General features: G+C 41.2%; 1 protein-coding gene across 1 annotated transcript in view; it reads left to right on the forward strand.

Moving 5' to 3' along the window:
- The window catches only part of Wls (Wnt ligand secretion mediator), a 107838-nt gene that overhangs the window by 36474 nt on the left and 49892 nt on the right, over positions 1-21472 (forward strand). Inside the window, exon 2 of the mRNA XM_070025753.1 lies at positions 6722-6994. Within this exon, the coding sequence (XP_069881854.1) occupies positions 6722-6994 (273 nt within the window). The remainder of the gene's footprint in view (positions 1-6721; positions 6995-21472) is intronic.

The raw sequence follows: 21472 nt of genomic DNA on the forward strand, positions 1-21472 counted from the left end.
AGTAATTTGTCAAATGAACAGCCATTTAAGACGAGAGAACAGGAAGCTGACTGGGGTCCATGAAGTCTTCCAAAAGAAGGACAGGTTTAGTCATTGTTCTCTTACACTTTTATTCAGAGTAACATTGCGATGATGGCTGGAATTTTTCTCTCATTCTAGTATATTCATCTTCCCTAGGCCCCAAATAACTATTGTCCTTTTGCAGGTAATGTCAGGTTAAATATAGTATTGACCACAATTATAAATAATTTTCCCTGTAATTGTTTCTTTTCTTCGCTGTACATTTTACATGATCACTAATTGTCTCTTAGTTTCACTACCACATCTAAAATTGCTTACTGCATAGAAAAACTTACGAAAGACATAGCCATTTAATATAGTAAAGTGTCTAATTAAGAGACCACTGAAGCCAGGCACCAGTGGCTTACATCTGTAATCCTAGCTACTCAAGAGGCTGAGATTTCAGGATCTTGGTTTGAACACAGCCCAGGCATGAGAGTCCATGAGACTCTTTTTTTTTTTTTTTTTTTTTTGGGTCCGGTCGTGGAGCCTGAACTCTGGGCCTGGGCGCTGTCCCTCAGCTCTTCAGCTCAAGGCTAGCGCTCTACCACTTGAGCCACAGCGCCACTTCCGGCTTTTTTCTTTTTGCTTATGTGGTGCTGAGGAATCGAACCCAGGGCCTCGAGCATGCAAGGCAAGCGCTCTACCACTGAGCCACCTTCCCAGCCCTCCATGAGACTCTTATCCGTAATTAACCACCAGAAAACCAGAAGTGGTACTGTAGCTCCAAGTGGTAGAGTGCTAGCCTTGAGTGAAAAAACTTAGGAACAGCACCCAACCTCTGAGTTCAAGCCCCACGAAGACAACAACGAAAACCACCACCACCACCAACAACAACAAGAGCCTGCTGATATCCTCACAATTTTGAATTTGTTAGAAACATTGCTGATTTCATATTCCTTTGAAGTTAAATGTTATCTAGTATCCCATTTAACAACTTTTGAGTGGAGAAGTGTGGAGGCCAAAAATATTGTGTGATATCAGAAAAGAAAAGCTAGTCTGAGTTTGATGGAGTAATGAGAATTGAGCTGAGAATGAACTAGTGTTTTTCAATACATACTAGTAACATAAATTAACCAATTCACAGTACTGGACATATTCATCTTGGGCCATGTTGCTCTGTTTTACAACCATACTGCTGTAGAAATAGTTTTGGTCTAACATAGTTCCAATTAAATTGTGAGCTAGGGATGGGAGGAAGAGCCATTAAAATATGAGCTGAGGCAGCTGGGTGATATTGCAGCTACCATCCTGGGAGTACTGAGCACTAGTTATTTTTGGCTTTCACCTGAGCAAACATGACTCAGTTTGTTGACTTGAATACATCCAGCCCTCTCTTAAGCATACAGATGCCATTAATCTCTACAACCACACCAGTAACCACGTAAAGCCATCATTATCAGTAAGTAGATTGTGTCTTGTTCAAAGGTTATATTGTAGATAATTCAACATCCTTACTTAGCTCCATTCTCTTAAAATCACTTGCTTAAAAAAGAGATCAAAGTCCTTTTGATTATAGATACTGTTTTATGATTCATGCAGCCACAATTTTGGCTGTACCTAATGAAAATACCTTGGATGATGGGCAGCCAGCTTACGAAATAGGGTTTTGCTTGTAGTTCACTGGACATGCTTTCAGTATAAGGAAAGACATGCAAATTCACTTTGAGCTTCAGTGGGAAGTGGTCCTGAGTTGTAAAGATGTTATTGGGGAAACATTAACTGTCCTTGTGTGAATATCTTGGTGCCTGCTTACTTTCTCAAATAATATATGCACGTTGAGGGTCTGTTTTGAACACTACTAGAACAGTTGAAAATATTGAATAAATTTACAAGGTTTAAAAATCATGCCAAAAGTTTTTGAGATTAGAAGACTGAAGTATTCAAGTAAATAAACAAATTTTCATTCTCCTACTCTATCTTAAGATGTACTTGAGGCATCTCCAAGTTCATTGCCATGAGCTCTATGAAAATATTAGTATTTCGGGGATTTCATTTTTCTTTATGGATGAAACACGAGAGCAATGAAAGAATGAGAATAATGTAGGCTGTTACACAGGCCAGCGTTCCTAGGAGCCCATTAAAAATGCAGGCTCTGTGCCGGGCAAGTGTTCGGCCTCTCAGTTGTTGAGTGTGGAATGTGGTTTGGGAGCTTAGCTGAGGAACTGGGCTGGCTATTTTTCATTTAGGTCTGAGGAGGAATGAGAAACACTTGTTTTTTTAAAAAAGAAAGAAAAAGAAAAAAGTAAAGGAAATTTGGAAGAATGGATGTTTTAAAATGTAGTATTTTCTGCAACAGTTGGTTTTAGTACACTCTCCCAAAATAGAATTCATATGACTTTTATTTCATTGTTGGTTTCTCCAACCACATTAAAAGAGTCCAGTTAAATGTGCCATTTGGTCTTTGCAATGTCAGGGGGCCCTATGGCTGAGTCAAGAGCCAAAGTTTCATTGACTCATATTTCTAACAATAAGCCAGAAGGCTGAGTTTACATGGATTAGGTATATAAAGTCTTTGTGGTAGAATTTTTGAGTTTTCAGGAACACTTCCCTAGCAAAGGTTAGTGATGACTCTGTGTAATTTGATGTACCTTTTTCATTGTTATTAATCTACATTTCTGCAAACATATTATTTCACTACTCAAAATTTCCTGGATAAGGCATGGAAAATAACACACTTTTGTCTCCTAGGTGACTTTCTCTTGCTTTAGATACTCCTGTGTGATTTCCCTTCTTTCTTCCCATCTTTTTCCCTCTCCTCCCTCCTCTGCTCTCTCCTTTTTGTTCTCTTGCTCTCTCTCTTTTTAATCCTTTTTTTATTTGGCAAGTCCTGGGACTTGAACTCAGGTCCTGGGCACTATTTTTACATACATTCCCAGCGCCTCTTTTTTTAATCTTTAAACAAAATTTATAAACTATTTTTGAGATAGACGTGCTAAATGTCCAATTCTAGCCTCGAAACTAGAGATAGTGTGGTCTCAGCTTCCCATGTGCAAATTGTTTTCTGAGTTTTATTACATAAGAGATAACATTTGCTAAGAAAAGGGTCATAAATATAGTATGGCTAGTGTTAGACGCACAGAATTAAGCATGCATTTAAACTACATGCATAAACTGTGATTTATGTTTTTTCTTTTCACTATTAATTTGCAGAGAAAAGTTTGATGGACATATCTTACAATGATCTTGTACTAGTGGGACCCACTTGGTTAAAACTGAAAGTTTTTAAAGATATCTGAAAATAAAACTCCAGTTAGTGAATAATCCAAGAATGTTTATTTTTATTTATATTTTTATTTTTTGGTCCAGTCATGGGGCTTGAACTCTGGGCCTGGGCACTGTCCCTCAGCTCTTCAGCTCAAGGCTAGCGCTCTACCACTTGAGCCACAGTGCCACTTCTGGCTTTTTTCTTTTTGCTTATGTGGTGCTGAGGAATGGAACCCAGGGCCTCAGGCATGCAAGGCAAGCGCTCTACCACTGAGCCACCTTCCCAGCTCCTCCAAGAATGTTTAAATAGGAAAACTAAATGTCAGGAGATGATGCTATCTATGTTAATTTATAAATTTAAAATAATTATAATTAAAAATGAGCAAAAAAATATAAATTTCAAGTGGATTGGTGGAAGGAGTTATTTTATCTAATATCAATAATAACCGACAATTTACAAGATTCAAAACAATATTGTACCAGGTGTAGTGGTACATGCCTGATACATGCCTGTGATCTTTAAGCTAGTGGATCAAACCGTAATCCTAGCTACTGAGGAGTATGAGATCTGAGGACCATGGTTCAAAGCCAACTGGAGCAGAAAAATCCACAAGACTCTTATCTCCAGGTAACCACCAAAAAAGCCAAAAGTGGAGCTATGGATCAAGTAGTAAAGCTCTACACTTGAGAAAAAAAAAAAAAAAAAAACTACCTCAGGAACAGCATCTAGCCCCTGTTCAAACTCCAGGACTAGCACCAAACAAAAAATTAATAATAACCAAACAATATTGGTCCATGAAATGTATGTAGTCCAATACATGGAAAAGAGAAGACCTCATTTTATATCTAAAGCCAAAACAAATTGAATGTAGCATTATCAACTCTTTAAATGTGTTTAAAACTGTAACTGTAAAAAGTAACTAGACGTCAATATAAGTAAATGTTTATTGAATTTAGAGAAAAGGTCAATCTTTCTAAACACAAAAGCATGAACAAAAGAAAAGAGAAAATAGGGGCTGGGAAGGTGGCTCAGTGGTAGAGCACTTGTCTTGCATGCCTGAGGCCCTGGGTTCGATTCCCAGCACCACATAAGCAAAAAGAAAAAAGCCAGAAGTGGCGCTATGTCTCAAGTGGTAGAGCGCTAGCCTTGAGCTGAAGAGCTGAGGGACAGCGCCCAGGCCCAGAGTGCAGGCCCCACGACCGGACCCAAAAAAAAAAAAAAAAGAGAAAATAAAGGATTCTATATAAGATCTGGAACATCTTTATTAAATAAATCATAAGCAAATTTAGATAGCAATAGAAAAGCAAGAGGAAATTAACCAAAAAATTTGCAATTATTCTTCATTTTTTTTTTTGTAGTGCCTAGGATAAAATCTACTGTCCTGTGTATGCTAGGCCAATGTCCTGTCACTGAGCCAGATAACTAGCCCTAGAATTATTTTTATTTATAAGAGCTTTTACAACCTGACAAAAGAGTAGTAAACTTTGGCATAATATATAGTCAACTATCTTGCAACCACTAATTGAAACTTTTTGATTAATTGGAAAATACTTGTAACAACAAATATTAATTTTATATATTTTTTATGTGCTCAAACACTGTTCTTGTTTTAACTATACAGTGACTCAGGGAAGTAGGTGCTATTGTGGTTGTTGGTGTTTTAGAGATGTTTGGTGTAGTGGGACATACCTGTAGTCCCAACTACTCAGGAGACTGAAGCAGGATTGCTTGAACCAACAAGTTGAAGGCTAGCCTGAGCAACATAGTGAGACCCTGTCTGTGTAAAATATTGACTTAAGAATGGGTTAAAAAAACCAAAACAAAATGATAATGATAGCTCATGCTTTGTTTTTTGTTTGTTTGTTTGTTTTGTTATTAAAGAAGCAACTTTATTGAGAAGGTTCCTACACTGACCCGCCAGGGCCGCAGCACAGGCTCGGGAGCTGATACTGCGACCCCCAGCGGCCCACGTACTTAGGTTTTTAAAGGCAAAAATCACAAGGTGAAGTCTGATCACGTAGGCGACCAATGAGATTTTCACACACCCAAAAGATTGCACAGTCATACCAGACCACATGCAGGTGGCCAATGAGGTTATACTTTGTCACATAATGGCTGTTTAAACCAGCCTATCACTTTTGGTTTAAATGACTCACGAATTCAACGGTAAAGTGGAGCTTAAGGTAAACATACACAAAGGAGTTTAGTGGAGTTTAACAAAAGCATGTGAAAAAGGCGGAGTTTATAGTAAACTCGGATGTCTCCAGCACACCTGCATGGATAGCTCATGCTTATGATAGAAACAATTGGGAAGCTGAGGCAGGAAGATTAGAGTTCAAGGCCAGTCTGGATTACATAAATGAGACCCTATTTGAATAGAACCAAACAATACAAACCATAACAAGGCAAAAACATAGACAGGTTTATTAATTTGCTCAAAACTAGAAATCAGAGTCAGGGCTTGACCCCAAACAGGTTGGCTGGAGAGCTTGGGGTTATGGACCACATGTTAGCCTTTTTCTCTATAAGTAAACCAAAAGACAAGGTTCCAAAATTATGTACAATGTGAATCTATTTTTGAAAAAAAACTCCTAAGTTAATATATTTATATTTTCATTAAGGTTATACAATTTAATATGTGTAAATTTTCATCTAGTTACTAATCCAAGCATACACGTACTTGAGTATTTTTCTAACAATAGTTACTTCCCTGTTGTGGATTGTGGGGTATATGTTGTTGTAAACTAAATTTTGTGAATTTCCTGTTATAATCTTGTAACCTTTTTACAGTCATAAGATAATGTTTTTACTATTACATATTTCCAATTTGATCCACTGTCCTGATATTTTAGCACATACTACCATTCAGGTGTCAATGTTTGCACCCACTTTGGCAAAAGTGCCTTGCAGCCTCTGACAAGTTCCAAGCGAAGTAGAATCCTGAGGGCGTAGATGGCTTCTTCTCCATCAAAGGCATTGCTGTAGAAGCTTAGAGCTAGGAAGAAGCTCAGAAGCCATCTTGTTTCTTAGATGAGGGACCTGAAATGGATACAGATATAACAGAGTTAATTAGGATTTACTGACAGTTGTCCAACCCAGCTTAAGACCCTGATTCCTAATGACAAGATGTGCCAAAGTCCCCCAGGTGGGATCTGGAGCACAATGGCTTTTTGTCACGTAGGTTTGGAAAGAGATGAGACTATATACAAATGTATGTTTTAAGGAAGTGGTGAAAACCCAATGGGAAGACTGACAATGCTTTTGTGATCCCTCAGTGGGTCACACAGAAGGATCCTCCCATGGATTTGGGGAGATCCCTGTGAATTCCTGACCCTCCAGCTCTAGCAGGCAGAACACAAAGTGGAGAGGAGGCAGTAGTGGAAAGAACATTAACTAGAAATGATCGCTTCAATAGTTTCTTTTTGGTAAAACAGAAACCCATTCTCTTTTCAGCTCCAGGGCCCACGACTGCAGTGTCCTACATGTCAGTGAAATGTGTGGACGTCCGGAAAAACCATCACAAGATGAAATGGCTAATGCCTTGGGGACCCAATCAGTGTGACAAGATTCGAGACATCGAGGAAGCAATTCCAAGGGAAATCGAAGCCAATGACATTGTGTTTTCTGTCCACATTCCCCTCCCCTCCATGGAGATGAGTCCTTGGTTCCAGTTTATGCTGTTTATCCTGCAGTTGGACATCGCCTTCAAGCTGAACAATCAAATCAGTAAGTGACTGGTGGGGATTTCCCTCACAACAGTAAAAGTGATAATGATGATAATAGGTAATTATTGAGTGCTTGCTATTTATAAGGCAATTTCTGAGTACTTTTCCTATCTCAACCCTTTTATCTTTCCAGCAACTTCTTGAAGTAGCTCTTAACATTATTGCATTAAACAGATAGATCACTTGGGGCCCTGGTGACATTGCCCAAGATCAGAAGACCAGACTAGAAGAACTTGGTCTTAACTCAGAAAGCTTCCCTAACCACCAACTTTCCTTACCTCTCTACTGCCAGCATGGGGCTCACCCCACAGAGTGACTGCAGGACTTTGTAAAGATTGTATGTGTATGTAGATGCATTATTACTGTGGCTTGAAATCAGGGCCTCTTGTCTAGAGTAGCTTTTTTTTTCTTCTCAAGGCTCATATTCTACAACTTGAACCAAACTTTCACTCTTGGCTTTTGTTGGTAGTTAACTGGAGATGAAAGCCTACTCAGGCAGGCTTTGAACTGCAGTCCTCGGATCTCAGCTTCCTGAGTAGCTAGGATGACAGACATGAGCCATAAGCATCTTGGGCCTTTTGTTTGAACATGCTTATTTCCTATCCAGGCTTTGAGTAAAGCTGTGGCCTTAAAAAAGGATCCCTATCACAATGGGAATGCTAGCCCATGAACATGCATTCCACTAGGTCTTAGGCCATGTCTGTTTTTTGTTTTGTTTTATTTTGTATTTTTAAGCTTACAAGTTGTAGTTCAAAACATTTTTGGAGGAGAGTATCATCAAGTGATTTCTAGAAGGCAGAGCCATGAGAACCATTTGAGGACAGTATAGAGACTCTTAGGTTGAAAAGGAAGAATTTTTTTTTTTAACTGAAACAGGATCAGAGACATGGGAAAAGAGAAAGATGTGTTGAAGATAGATCTGCTTGTGCCTGCCTATAGACTAAAGCACTCTTCCCTCCCTCCCTCCCTTCCTCCCTCCCTTCCTTCCTCCCCTTCTCTTTCTTTCTTTCTTTCTTTCTTTCTTTCTTTCTCTCTCTCTTTCTCTCTCTCTTTCTTTCTTTCTCTCTTCCTCCCTCTCTCCCTCCCTCCCTCCCTCCCTCCCTCCCTTCCTCCCTTCCTTCCTTCCTTCCTTCCTTCCTCCCTTCCTTCCTTCCTTCCTTCCTTCCTTCCTTCCTTCCTTCCTTCCTTCCTTCCTTCCTTCCTTCCTTCCTTGCTTTTTGCTAGTCCTAAGGCTTGAACTCATAGTCTGGGTACTGTCCCTGAGCTTCTTTTGCTCTTTTGTTCTACTACTTGAGCCACCGCTCAACTTTCAGAATTTTTGACAGTTTAAGCAATCTTAAGGACTATATGACTTCTCGTCATTTAGGATTAAAAGCTCATCCCTTTTAAATGATGATCCCAGTTTTGTGTGTGTGTGTGTGGTTTTTTTTTTGTTTTTTTTGTGTGTGTGTGTGTGTGTGTGTGTGTGTGTGTGTGTGTGTGTGTGTGTGTGTGTGTGTGTTTTCTTTTTTTGGTTGTGGGGCCTGAATTCGGCCTGGGCGCTGTCCCTCAGCTCTTTAGCTCAAGGCTAGCACTCTACCACTTGAGCCACAGTACCACTGCCGGCCTTTTCTGCTTATGTGGTGCTGGGAATCGAACCCAGGGCCTCGTGCATGCAAGGCAAGCCCTCTACCACTGAGCCACCTTCGCAGCCCCTGATCCCAATTTTAAATAGGATTTGAGATCTTAAGAATAGATAATTGTTTTACCAATTTCACAATTTAACCAGGCATTTGGGAAGAAAATAATGGCATTGCCATGTAGTATATAGTAATAAAAATGATTAGCAATATGTACATCACCTAATTATTGAAAGGAAGATGGTCCATGCATATCATGAAAAAAGTGTAATCCACATTGGAACAGAGCCCTAATTTTCACCATTTAAACACTTTTTTTTTGTTCTAGTCCTGGGGCTTACTCAGGACCTGAATGTTGTCCCTGAGGTTTTTTGCTTAAGGCTAGCACTCTACCACTGGAGACACCATTCTACTCCTAGATTTTAGTGGTTAATTGGAAATAACAGTCTCATGGACTTTGCTACCCAGACTAGTTTCATATCACAATCCTCAGATTTCAGCCTCCTGAGTAGTTAGGATTATAAGCATGAGCCATTTGTGTCTAGCTAAATACATTTTAAAAACTTCATTCATTAGTGAGTCTGCAAATGTGATATTGTGATAGTAGGTCTCTAAAATCAATGGAATCATCTGAGTGATAAGAATGCCTTTACAGTATGCTAATGAGCCTACAGATAGGTGTGGGGGGGGGTTGGAGGTATAGCAGCTTCAGTATGGAGGGTGTCCCTCCGAGAAACCAATGGTTGGGACTTTCAGCCCCATACCTCCTTCAGCCTCAAGGGTGGAGAAACAGGCTGAAGGTTGAATTGATCTCCAGTGGTCAATCGTGTTAATCAATCACATCTATTTAATCAGCCTTCATAAAATCCTTAAAGCACCATGTTTTGGAACTTAAAGATAGTAGAACAAATGAAGCTTCCTGGAGGATGGCTTGTTGAAAAAGAGTTTGAAAGAGAGAGTAGAAGTTCCACATTCCTCCCACACTTACCTCTACCCCTCTGCTACCTCCCACCATTCGCCCTGAACATCTCTTCCATCTAGCCGTTCACCTTGTAATACCTGTTATGATAAACCACTCAGCACAAGTAGTTTATTTATAATAAAATAGCCTAAGTGAAGTGTTTCCCTGTCTAACAAATTAGTTCAACCCAGTGTGTGTGTGAGAGAAGAGGGGGTTTGAGGAAGTGGTCTTGGGAATCTTGAGTTAGAGCTAATGGGTCAGAAACAAGTTGAGGAAGTGGTCTTGGGAATCTTGAGTTAGAGCTAATGGGTCAGAAACAAGCCATAACCTGTGCCTGCTATTGGCATCTGAAGTAGAGAGTGGTATTGTGGGGCTGAGCCATCAGCCTGTGGGATCTGCAATCATCTTTCTGTGAATACAAGCATGAAGGGCCACAGGGAAAATGCCTTAAGATGGAGAGCTCTGTCTTTAAAAAGTATCTGAAAGTCTCTTAGGCTGAAGAAATACTGATAAATGATGTGAACTGGGGGAAAAGCTAGAACATGTGTCTGTCACTGTGTAATGAAAGCATTATGCTTGCCCGGAGCCCTGGGCTGTGTACTACAATCTAGTGTTGTCACACTTCCCAACTTCATTATTGTAGAATGATTAAATGAAGAGGTCGGTGAGGTAGAATTATTTCTGTAAGTGGTAAGTAGCTTTTCTTTCCCCAAACTGAAAGCAATTCTAACAAAAATGAAAAGTAGTTGAATTAATATTATGACCCACTTTTCAAGTAACATGCCTGAGTGTTCTGAGAGAAAGTTGTCTAACTTTTTATGAAGTGATTGTGCATCTATTATGGAATGTCAACTACACACCAAGTGAAGAGAATAAAAGAATAATCTAATAATACACTTTCAAGAATGATGAGGAGTGAATTTGTACAAAGAAGAAAGTCAAAGAAGCCATCAAAAAGAGAAGTGATTGTTGTTTTTCAGTCCCATGTACCTAATACCTGTACCTAGTTCCAGGACCTTGAGCTTGCTAGGCAAGTGTTTTACTGCTAAGCCACAGCCCAAGCCTTTTTGTTTTACTTTTGTTCCTGAAATAAGATCTCTAGCTAATTTCCCTAGACTTGTCTCAAACTTGGGATCCTTCTGCCTTTGCTTTCTGAGCAACTGAGACTACAGGCATGCCCCACCCCAGTTTACTGTTCTAATTTCTGTTTTCTGATGCTTCTGGGGTGGGATCCATAAAGACATCTCAATGGAGCAGAGGATTTCATAGCCCATAGAAACTATAGCCACTCGGATGGAGCAGGCCATTGTCAGTGCTGTGTTCCCTACAACTGGATTGCATGCTTTTGCAGTGAGTAACAACCAGTTTGGAACTTCACTGTTCCAACCTTCAATTTTGCTCCCTGGAAAAAGATCACCTTTAAGTTGGGCCCTTGTGATGATCTCCATTTATAGGAAGCATCTCTAATTCAATAGTAGTTTTAATTATCCAAATACTGGTATCACTAAAAATTTTAGGGTGGCACTTCAAAATTTTTCCCCACGTATAGAGTCAAGTAAAAATCTTCCAAGTTGTTTCCCCACTCTCTACATCCCCCTCTTCCCCCAAGTAAACTGAAAAGGTTCAAAATACAGAAGAAAGATCTGAGAAACTTCAGTGGATTGTGTTGACAGTAATGGGTAAAGGCAGGGAGAAGTCAGAACTGAATATGGGCTTACATGTCCAGTCTTCTTGCATATAGAATTGTAATGACCCCTTCAAAGTACCTAGCAGTTATCATTTAAAAATGTGAATCCATCTTACTGATTTGGGGTGGGGAGAAACTAAATCCATGAGAGAAAAGACTGTATTTTAGTGTTTAATCTATAATAGAGAAGCTTAAAGACTTAAAGTTCTGCTCACTTTCATGCATGGATTATCTTTCCTTTGAGGGATCTTCACATTTGTACAGCTCTTCCTTTGCAGCTAACCATTGTGAACATGTTTATTTTGGCAAGGACTTGCAAGTGTTGGGCTTTGTTTTCTTTGAATGTGATTTTTGGTCAGCACATTATTGGACAGTACAGCCAGTGTGTTAGCACCACTGTCAACTCTTAACTGGCTCAATAGTTTTACATTATGCATTGATAAGTGAAAAAAGCCAATCCCAGTGTAGGGACCCTTCAAAATCCTCCAAGATTTTGTACAAATCCAGCATCCTTCTAAAAATCTACAATTCTAAATACTCCAAAATCCTAACATATTTTTGTCAACATGATGCCAAAGTAGAAACCGTAAACCTCATGTGACAGACTACAGTTAAAATGCTTGGGTGCTAAATCATTGTGCAAAATTACCTTTGCACTGTATCGATGAACCTGGTACTGGTGGTTTATGCTTATAATCCTAGCTACTCGGGAGGCTGAGGTATGAGGGTCGTGGTTTGAAATCAGGATAGGCAAAGTTTGTGAGACTCTTATCTCCAATTAATTACCCCACAAAAGCTGAAAGTAGAGCTATGGCTAGAGTGTTAACACTAGAGTATTAACCTGGAGCAAAAGCAGCTCAGGAACAGTGTCCCAATGTAAGACTTAGGACTGGCACAAAATAAATAAATAAGAAATATAAGTGAACTTCATGTGTAGATTTGGTTCCCATCCCCCAAACACCTCATTTTATATGCAATATTCACAACTACAAAAAGAATAACATACCAAACATTTTTGATCTCAAGAATTTTGGGTAATACTCAACTTATAATGTTTATAGTTTGGTATATGCAGTCTTTCACTTGCTTCTCATCACCCGTTAGCTTCCTAGTCATTTTTCTATCGGGAACTAGAATGTTTTAGTTTGATCTGTAATCTTACTATTGAGTGATTTGCAAAAATAGTTACTGAACATCAGCCATATACTTGTAGACTTTGTGGTGGCAGGAATATTATAGGCTTATTGGTTTAGCAATAAGCCTATAACTTGGCACTCTGTGAGTAGAGTCCAAGAATTAAGTATCTAACAGTCTATACAAAATTTTAGTCTTATTTTCTTATATATACTTTTGAGAGTAAGAGACTTTATGCCTTTTGTCAGTTTTGCAGATGAATGTTACACCCAAGTTTACAGGAAAAGCCTTTAACTCAATGATACCTGCTCAGTGAGGCGCAGCTAGCTGGGCCCAGAGCAGTTCCTCTTAACCATGCATTAATTAACAGGGCAGATAAGAGGGTGATAGCCGGCAACAGGGACTCTACAGGTCAGAGTCGTCTACCATCTGATGTACAGATGGTGGACAGAGGTTTCACTGGTCTTTATAAAATGGTATGTTTTCAATGACTGAAAAATCTCCGATCTGTAGTTCAGGAGACAAAGTATAGACTAGAACCTAGATTAGGTCGTAGGCTGGTTCTGTTTTTAGTGCCACAGCTGCAGATCACCCACGTGTTTCATTTCCTGTTCTGAGTTTAGAATAGGAATGAGACTCTCCGTATCCATAAGTAGTATGCCCTGGCTACTGAAACAAGCCGAGTGATACTGTTGAATAATGTGAACAACAGAGCAGCTGGCAGCAACAGGTTGAATAATAATGGCCCAGTGGAGTTTGGAGATTGTATTTGTGTTCCTATCTTCTCTTCTAACTTTGGGTCTTCTTATCAGTATCTAAATGCCAGTCATTTATGTATGGCTAATGAGGTTCTTTTATGAAGAAATAATACCATTATTTTGGTTAATGAGGAAAAAAATGAAGTAAAGCTATTTTCTGGGTTATGCTTTTCTAAGCAAAGGAAGTTATATAGGAGCAGGAAAATCCTTGGAAAGCAAGGGAGTATTTAGTTGCATTTATCTAATATCTATTCCCTGCCTGTACACTGAAACTAGAAATGTTCCCATCTCCTTTGCTTTGGTACATTTGTAGGAATGGTCATATTAGGAGGAGTACTAGTAATTCTTTAAGAAGAAATTCTAGGCTGGTGCCAGTGGCTCACACCTGTAATCTTAGCTACTCAGGAGGCAGAGATCTGAGGAATGAGTTTGAAACCAGAGACTCTTATTCCAATAAACTACTTTAAAAAGTTGGACATGGTGCTGTGGCTCAAGTGGTAGAATACTAGCCGTGAGCAAAAGCAGCTCAGGGACAGCACCCCCTGCCCAGAGTTCAAGGTGTAGAACTGGCAGACAAAAAGAAGGAGGATGGGGGTGGGGGGAGGAGGAGGAGAAAGAGGAGGAGAAATTCTGTTTTTAACCATTCTGACTCTAGGTTGTTTATTCAAGTAATTCACCGAAATCCAATGAATCCTTCTTTCTTTTTTTGCCCTTTACTGTTTGTTACTTGATTTTGCTGTTGTTTGAGACAAGGTCTTGCTATCCTTTGAGAAAGAATCTGTAGCTTTGGCACTATAAACAGAATCAGCCTACCACCTAATCTATGTTGAAGGTCAGCTCAGGCTTGTCTTGAACTTGTGATCGATCCTCCTATCTCAGCCCCCTAAGTCTGAGTGTCATGCTTGTATATCATCGTACCTGGTACTTTGTCTATCATTCACATTATGATTTCAAAAGAAAACATAGGCTTGATGCTAAAACTTAGCATCTTGAAAGAAGGTGTTGTCACATGGAAAATAGTTCTAATAGTGGAAGTTGTTGGGCAATGAGTATGTGGTTTCTGCAAGTAGTGAGAAACCTCTCATTAATGGTAGTCAAACAAAAGATGGTGTGGATCAGATGACCACAATGATAGCTTGCATAGTTTAGGGATGTTTTTATATTTTAATATTTTATTTGATTCAGTGAACAATGTGCCACATTTATCATGTGAACAATTCATAAGTAAAAAATTGAGATGCTTGACATTCTCATTATACATGTTCTATAATCGTGCATTATTGTTATTCTGCCTTCCATTTCTGCACTTCTTTGGGGTATGTTTTTCCACTACAGGACACCTCCATTTGTTTTATTAATATTATTTCTTTTTACCTTTTCTTCTTTTTCACAGTTTATACTGTTTTTCACCTCAGTGTACTACCCTCATGGTATATTAAAATACAAACAAAAAAATCAGAGTTACTGGTGCAGAATATTAAAAATGCATAAATGTACCAACCTATGGTAAATAATGAAATAACTCATTTGAGAAAATAATATAATTTTTTCCTTAAAAGATCTAAAGAATTATGAAACTGCTCCATAAATCAGCACAGGAATATAGCAGAACATGAGGCTGCTAATATGCTAAGAGAAACCTACGTCATCGTTCCCCATCTTCCTTTGTAAAGAATTTGCTCTTTGCAATAACCACCATGTGGGCCCCTTCCCTGGCAACCAATGGATTATTCAAAGTCCCCAGAATTTAGGCTACCTCCCTGCACCCTCTGCCCCATCTGGCCTACAGTTACCCCTTCCAATCTCACATTATAACAAGGCCTGAGAAAATGTCAGCCAGCTGCCATGACCTAGAGTAATGCAAAAGGACAGGAACCCACTTCTCTAGGTGGTGGCTGCCACGTCTTTAGATAGTAATGATCTCAAACTCATCATTTGTGTCAGCCTGGAGAAGAAAGGGAAGGAGGGTTCAGTGCCCAAGCCTGCACGTTCTTGGTGTTTCTGGATATCTGGCAGCAGTGGCACAATCTGCTGTGTGGTAGAGTTCTCCAGGAAGCACGACATCCCAGCCTCTCCTTGGGCAGGCTCCACATTGCAACAGCAGCTTCTGCAGCTCCTTCTTCGCCCTCTTCTCCTGGGATAGCCAGCTGAGACACTCATCTTTCTCCTGGTACAGCTCATCCAGCCCTTCCATCTGTTCTTTATAGAAAACTATGCATTCTTCAGTGGCATTGATGTATTCTGACAGCTGGCTGCACCGATGTTGGAGTCAGCCACTTGATTCTGGCACTCCACCTTGTCAGGAAGGTCCTGGATGAAGCAGATTTTCAGCTTTTTCTTGGGCACCTATTGTTCTGTTTCCTATGGTTCCTGCTTTTGGGGAGGAGGGCCTGGCGCTCCAGCTGTACCTGGCATTGGACTGCTAGGTTGGCCAAGCATCCACAGCAGGCTGCTGCTCCTGCAGCTGCTGTTTGAGCTTCACCTTCTTTGATTCAGCCACTGATGGTGCTCCAAGGTAAAAATCCCACATGGTGTTGGTTGGTCTACATCCTCTGGTACAGTCACATCATGTAGAGTCGCCTCTTCGCCCTTCTCTTCTTTGTTTATTCCTTCACCTTTCCTAAGGAAAACCAGGGAGCTCGGTTGGGCCTGCAGCTGCTCATTCTCCTGTCTTGTTGTTTCCAGGCACTTCAGTGTGACCTGTAACTTTTGAGGCACTGTGTGGTTCCCAACTTGCTATGCACCTGCTTCTGCTCCAGCTGCTATGGCAGCTGGGTGTGCCTCAGCAGGTTCTGCTGCAGGGCCTCCTTCTCTGAGCTCAGCTGCTTATTGGAGGGTCATGTGCTGTTCACTGGTAGCTCTGAGTTCTTGCAGCTGGGCCAGGTACTGGTCCTGCAGCTCCTACTGATTCTGAGCCACTTGGCTCTTTAACTCAGCCACCTTTTTCCATTCTTTTAACGTCTCCTCTAGCTGGCCCAGCTTCTCCTGCAGATGTTTCTTCACCTGCAAGCTCCTCTTTCTCACCGCTCAGCCTGTGGAAGGCATCCTATAGCTGGGCCAGCTGATCTTTCAGCTCTCGGTTAGGCATGAGTGTGTGTCTCATGGTCTCATGTTCCTTTTCCATTGTCTCAAGGATCTTTTGCCGATCCTCAGCATGCTGATCCCATTCCTCGATCTTTTTCTCCAGTATCCACAGCCTCTGCTGTTGCTCCAAGTTCTGGAGACCAAAGCTCTGGCTTTCCTCTACCTGGATGTGAAGTTGTTCCCATAGGTGTGCTTGAGCTCCTTCTGCAACTGGAAGGCCTGGGCCAGCAGGCCTGAGATGGTTCTGCAGGAGGCTGCGGGAGGGCAGCTCTGTCAGCTGCTTTCTCGGTTCTACCAGGTTGGTCTCTAGGTCCAACACTTGCCTCATCCCTTGCCCTTTCTCCTCTCTCAGTGGACTCATCTGCCCCCAGAGTTTCTGGTCCTTCAGGAGAAGGACCAGAACCACCTGGAACTCTCCTTCAGATCCTCTGCAAAGTTGTTTCTTTCCAACTTTAATGTTCTTTAGTTTTCATGTTGTCTAGTTGTCTTTCTCTCTCTGCCCGCTCCATTAGTGCTTGATGAAAGTTGTGAATTTTGATCTTCATGTTGGCCTTCTGTGTCAGGAGGCTTTCCAGTCGCTCCTGCAGCTTAGTATTCTCTTCCTCCAGGTATTCATAGCTTCTGGCCTTTTCATGGAGTTGCAGCTTCACATACTTCAGGGCTTTAATCAGCTCTAGGTTGTTCTCAGTCTCATTCTGTGTGGTGGAGACTGCAGGGTCATCTCTAGCTTTGTCATGTGCTGCTGTGAAGCCAGCAGGTGGCTGGTAAGACCCTCTACTCCAGTTCTCTTTCACTGGCCACCTGCTGTATATGGACCACAGCAGATTGTAAATCAAGTTATTCTGAAACCAACATCTGATTTGATAGAGCTCCAGCTCTGTTTTCAGTGCTTCTTGCACACAAGCTATCTTCTCATTCTCTTCACCCTGTTGATCCTGCAGGTCTTTCTTTTCCTGCTTCATTTGTTTGATCTCACTGCAGAGCTGCTGGTTTTGTATTCTGCTGGAGTCCAGGGCAAGCACCAGTGTTGGTAGAGCTTTTCTAGATCCTCAGTGTTATTGGGGCCTGTGACACTCTTGACCCCTGCAGCTCTGACTGTGCCCAAAGACTGGGGAGGCTCAGGGTCAGTGTGGTCTTTGGCTACACCCTCAGTTGAATTACAGTCCCCAGTGGTGGTTGTCTTGGAGTTACCTCCCTTTTTAGTTTTCTTCTTTTTCTTGGCTTCTGCAGGTCCACCAGGACAATTCCTCTGCTGGTATCCTTGCAGTCGTTTCTTTCCTGCAGCTAATTTTTTTCATCTTGTTTGCTCAGACATTACAACACTAGAATGGTGCAGGTTGGGGTGGAGGACACATTGCTAAACTCTCCAAAACTCACCTCAATTCTCTTATTCACCACTCAGCACCTCTACCTCCCTCAACTGCTGGGTAAGCCAGAGGAGAGACAGTGCTATTAGGCAACATGTGAAGCGTGGCCCCGGTGGTTACATCCCATTGGTCAGAGAGAAACATGAAAAAAGTAGGGGGCGTGGTCAGAATTGTGTGGTCCAGGCAGGATGGATGGAGACACAGTGAGCTTCTGGCCAATTTGACCCTCTCTTGCTGGGTAGGTTTTACAAGTTCCTTTTTCTGGCCTCTATCACACAACTCTGGTCACCAGAGTTTCTAGTAGGCTTCCAACTACCTTCAGGAAGTGGCACCAAAAAACACAGCTCTATGTCTATGTCCAGTGACTTCAGGTCTTCATTCTATGCAAAATTGTCTACTGTTCTGCCATGTTTGCTGACACTAAGGTTCCTAGTGGCCTTCATATACCCTGCTCTTCCAGTTGCTCTGGGACTGGCAGGTTCAGGAACATCACGGAATCAGGGCTCCTTTCAATGAATATTGGCCATGCTGCATGCAGCACACCTAGGCCATACATAGCAAACATTTCCTAGGTTAAAGGGAATTTGAGGCAGTGGAGATGCATCTTTTTATACATTTCAATGAAATCTTACCACAACACATGTTCCATATACTTTGGCTGGTGAGCTCAGAGGATTCAGAGAAACAATCATGGGAGGAATGCTGTTCCAAAATCGTTGGACTAGAGATGCCCGGCTGACATAATCAAGACTCACGTGTGATGCATGATGACATCTGCATGCAAGGACACATGCACGCAAGTACATTCATCCTCAGTCTGTGTTCCCATCTCCTATACTTCTCCTCTGTACCAACAGTCTGGGAATAGAGGTGGCTGTCTGCTGCCACCACTCTTGACTCAGATTGGGGATGTGGCAGCAAGGCCCAGGCATGTTTGCTGTGTCACAGTTTTCTGGCTACTCTCACTACTCTTCCATGCTCCCATGTACCGCATACATAATTCACAATGCATGCATTGTAGAGCACATGTGTGACAATGCCTACACTCAAAGACTCTTAGTCTTTTCTTTACAAAATACTTTGTTACCAGAGACACTGGAGAATGTCTTGTTGCCAGTCATTGGATCTAGTCTCAAACACTTTTTGTCCAGGGCATACCTAGTTCCCTCTTTAACTGTTCTTTCATCCTTACTTGAGTAGACAACTAGCCACATGATCTGTCTCCAGCCATGGCTGGTTGGAATAGGGAAGAGCCCTTGACCCAAGAGGAATGAAGCAGGGGGCCAGGCACTGGTGGCTCATGCCTGTAACTGCAGCTGCTCAGGAGGCTGAGATCTGAGGATCAAGGTTTGGAACCAACTTGAGCCTGTGAGACTCTTATCTCCAATTAAATAGCAAGAAGCACATGAAAGAGTGGCTTAAGTAGTATAGTGCTAGCCTTGAGTGAAAATGCTTAGGGACAACACCCAGGCCCTGAGTTCAAGTCCCAGGACTGGTAGAAAAGAAAGAAGGAAGGAAGGAAGGAGGGAGGAAAGAAAGGAAGGAAGGAAGGAAGGGGAAGGAAGGTGGGATTCCATACTTCTAGCCTCACCTAGAATTACCTAGGCTTTCTAGCACTGAAACTGGAAAGTCCTGAAGACCTACTGGGAAACTATCATTCATCCATGCACAGAGTAGCAAAGAAAGTTGGTTGGCAGATCATGAAGACAGACACAAAGAGGAAAAGGAGGATAGAGGACTGTGTGCTGTAACTATGGCAGACTATCGTCACTGATTTTGCCCTCAGCATCTTTCTGTTCCTTGTCCCAGTGTCTCACACTGATCAGCACTTTTTGCCCTTGATTTTCCCAAGGTGCTCCTGTGTCTTTCCAGCTAATTTCGGATTAAGCTAGTGTGGGTGAAATTTTGTTACTTGCAATTAAATCATTTCTGATGAAGATTTTGCTTTTCCATTTGATCATCTTAACTAGTCTCTAGCAGAATGAGGAAACAATAGAGAAGGCAAGTTAGATACCTTATGCAATGATTCTCATCTGGGAAGTAAGGGTGTTATAAGTGTGCATGATATTAAGATTCCAGTGCCCTCATCCTCTCCCACCTCCCCATGATAGTGGTCCACTGATAGTGTCTGGATTGATGGATTGACTTCCTGTTAGAGTGGGAAACTACTAGGTCCCAGCTGCTCTAACTCTGATGACAGGAGTCCAGGACTTGCTCAGGATTCTTCAACTTTATAAAAATCTCATGAATGTCCTTTGGCTTTATAAATAGGTGACTTTAGAGATCCTTAGATGGGAGCCATTTTAGAAGACACCATTCACGAGGAACAGACGCTTTTTTGTTGGATGAATTTAGTGTTGAAAAAAGACCTTTTTTTTGTATTTTTATTTTGTCACGTGTTACCTTGTGTTCATTTCTAGTCCTTGGGTAGGCAGACAGGGTTGGTGTGCTGGAAGTATATTTTTAGTCTGACATTAAAAAATGTATCATAGACACCAACACAGGAAGCAGTTTTTTAGGTGAGTCAGTGTATAAATAATCTCAAAGAAGTTTATAATAGGATGGTAGTCCTTTAATTTGACAGTCCAGCATCCAAAGCCCCCTTCCTTCCTTCACTTCCTTCCTTCTTTCATTCATCCAGTAATCATTTATTGCACTTCTGTGTTGTGTACTAGCAGTTTCCTTGTGGTTTAAGGGGAAAAAATGATAAGCCTTTATTCTTCATAATACATTTCAAGAAATGTCATTATCCCTTTTTGTTTAGTTCTCTCTATCCCATAAGACTCAATGTTTTTCTTTGGGGGGGGGGAGCGGGCAGGAGACATTCATGGGGTTTGAACTCAGGTCCTGGGTGCTGACCCTGAGCTCTTTTTGCTCAAGGGTAATGCTCTACCACTTCGAGCTACAGCTCCATTTTTGGTTTTCTGGTGGTTTATTGGAGATTAGAGTCTCATGGACTTTCTGCCTGGGCTGGCTTTGAACTATAATCTTCAGATTTCAGCTTCCTGAGCAGCTAAAATGATGGGCATGAGCCAACAGTGCCTGGATGAGACTGAGTTCTTTGAATGTGAGGATTGTGTGTTTATCTAGGTCTACCCCTACTAACCAGTGTCCTTGGAACAGTAAAAACTGAGATATACTCAAAATTCTGAGTAGTACACAGTCTAGTTCAGGGAAAATGGACCAAAAAAATCACCAGTGTGAGTTCAGTAGCTTAAGTGCCCCAAATATTCTATGAACACAGAAAGAAAAATGATTAACTCACTGGAGGGATAACTTTTTAGCTGAGCCTTAATGGAGTTTTCAAGGAAATGTTAGAAGTTGTGTTGTCATGGGAAGACAAATCAGTTAGGATAGCCCGGTTTTGTTCTGGGAAAGAACTTGAAGAGACAACTACCCCACTAGGTTAAATACTTCCTGGCTAAAATGTATGGCCTGACTCTCTGACCTGCTACTTAAAAATGATGTGACTTGTAGTAAGTTCTTAAAACTTCCTTGTACTTCATTTTCTTCACCTATAACACAAAAGTATTACCTCTATAGGGTTGTTGAAAGAATTAAACTAGAAAAATACATGTGAAGCTTTTACCTAGTAAGCGCCTATCTCATAGCAAATGCTCAACAAAGAGTAGTCATGACTTTTGGGCTTGAATCGAGAAGAAGAATGTTATTTCTGGAGGAAACTTAGAAGCCCCACATGCAGAGCAGGACCACATGAACAAAGCCAGGACAGATGGATGCTGAGCACAGAACTTACTTCAGGACAATCATTACTAATTTCAGGTCAAACACTTTTACCTTGGAAGAAAAATATGCACAAGCCTTATTCACACATCTAATATTCATATTTCAGTTTTTTCCTACAAGTG

This window comes from Dipodomys merriami, unplaced genomic scaffold (genome assembly GCF_024711535.1).
Source record: "Dipodomys merriami isolate MVZ:Mamm:240054 unplaced genomic scaffold, mDipMer1.0.p SCAF_172, whole genome shotgun sequence".
NCBI lineage: Eukaryota > Metazoa > Chordata > Mammalia > Rodentia > Heteromyidae > Dipodomys > Dipodomys merriami.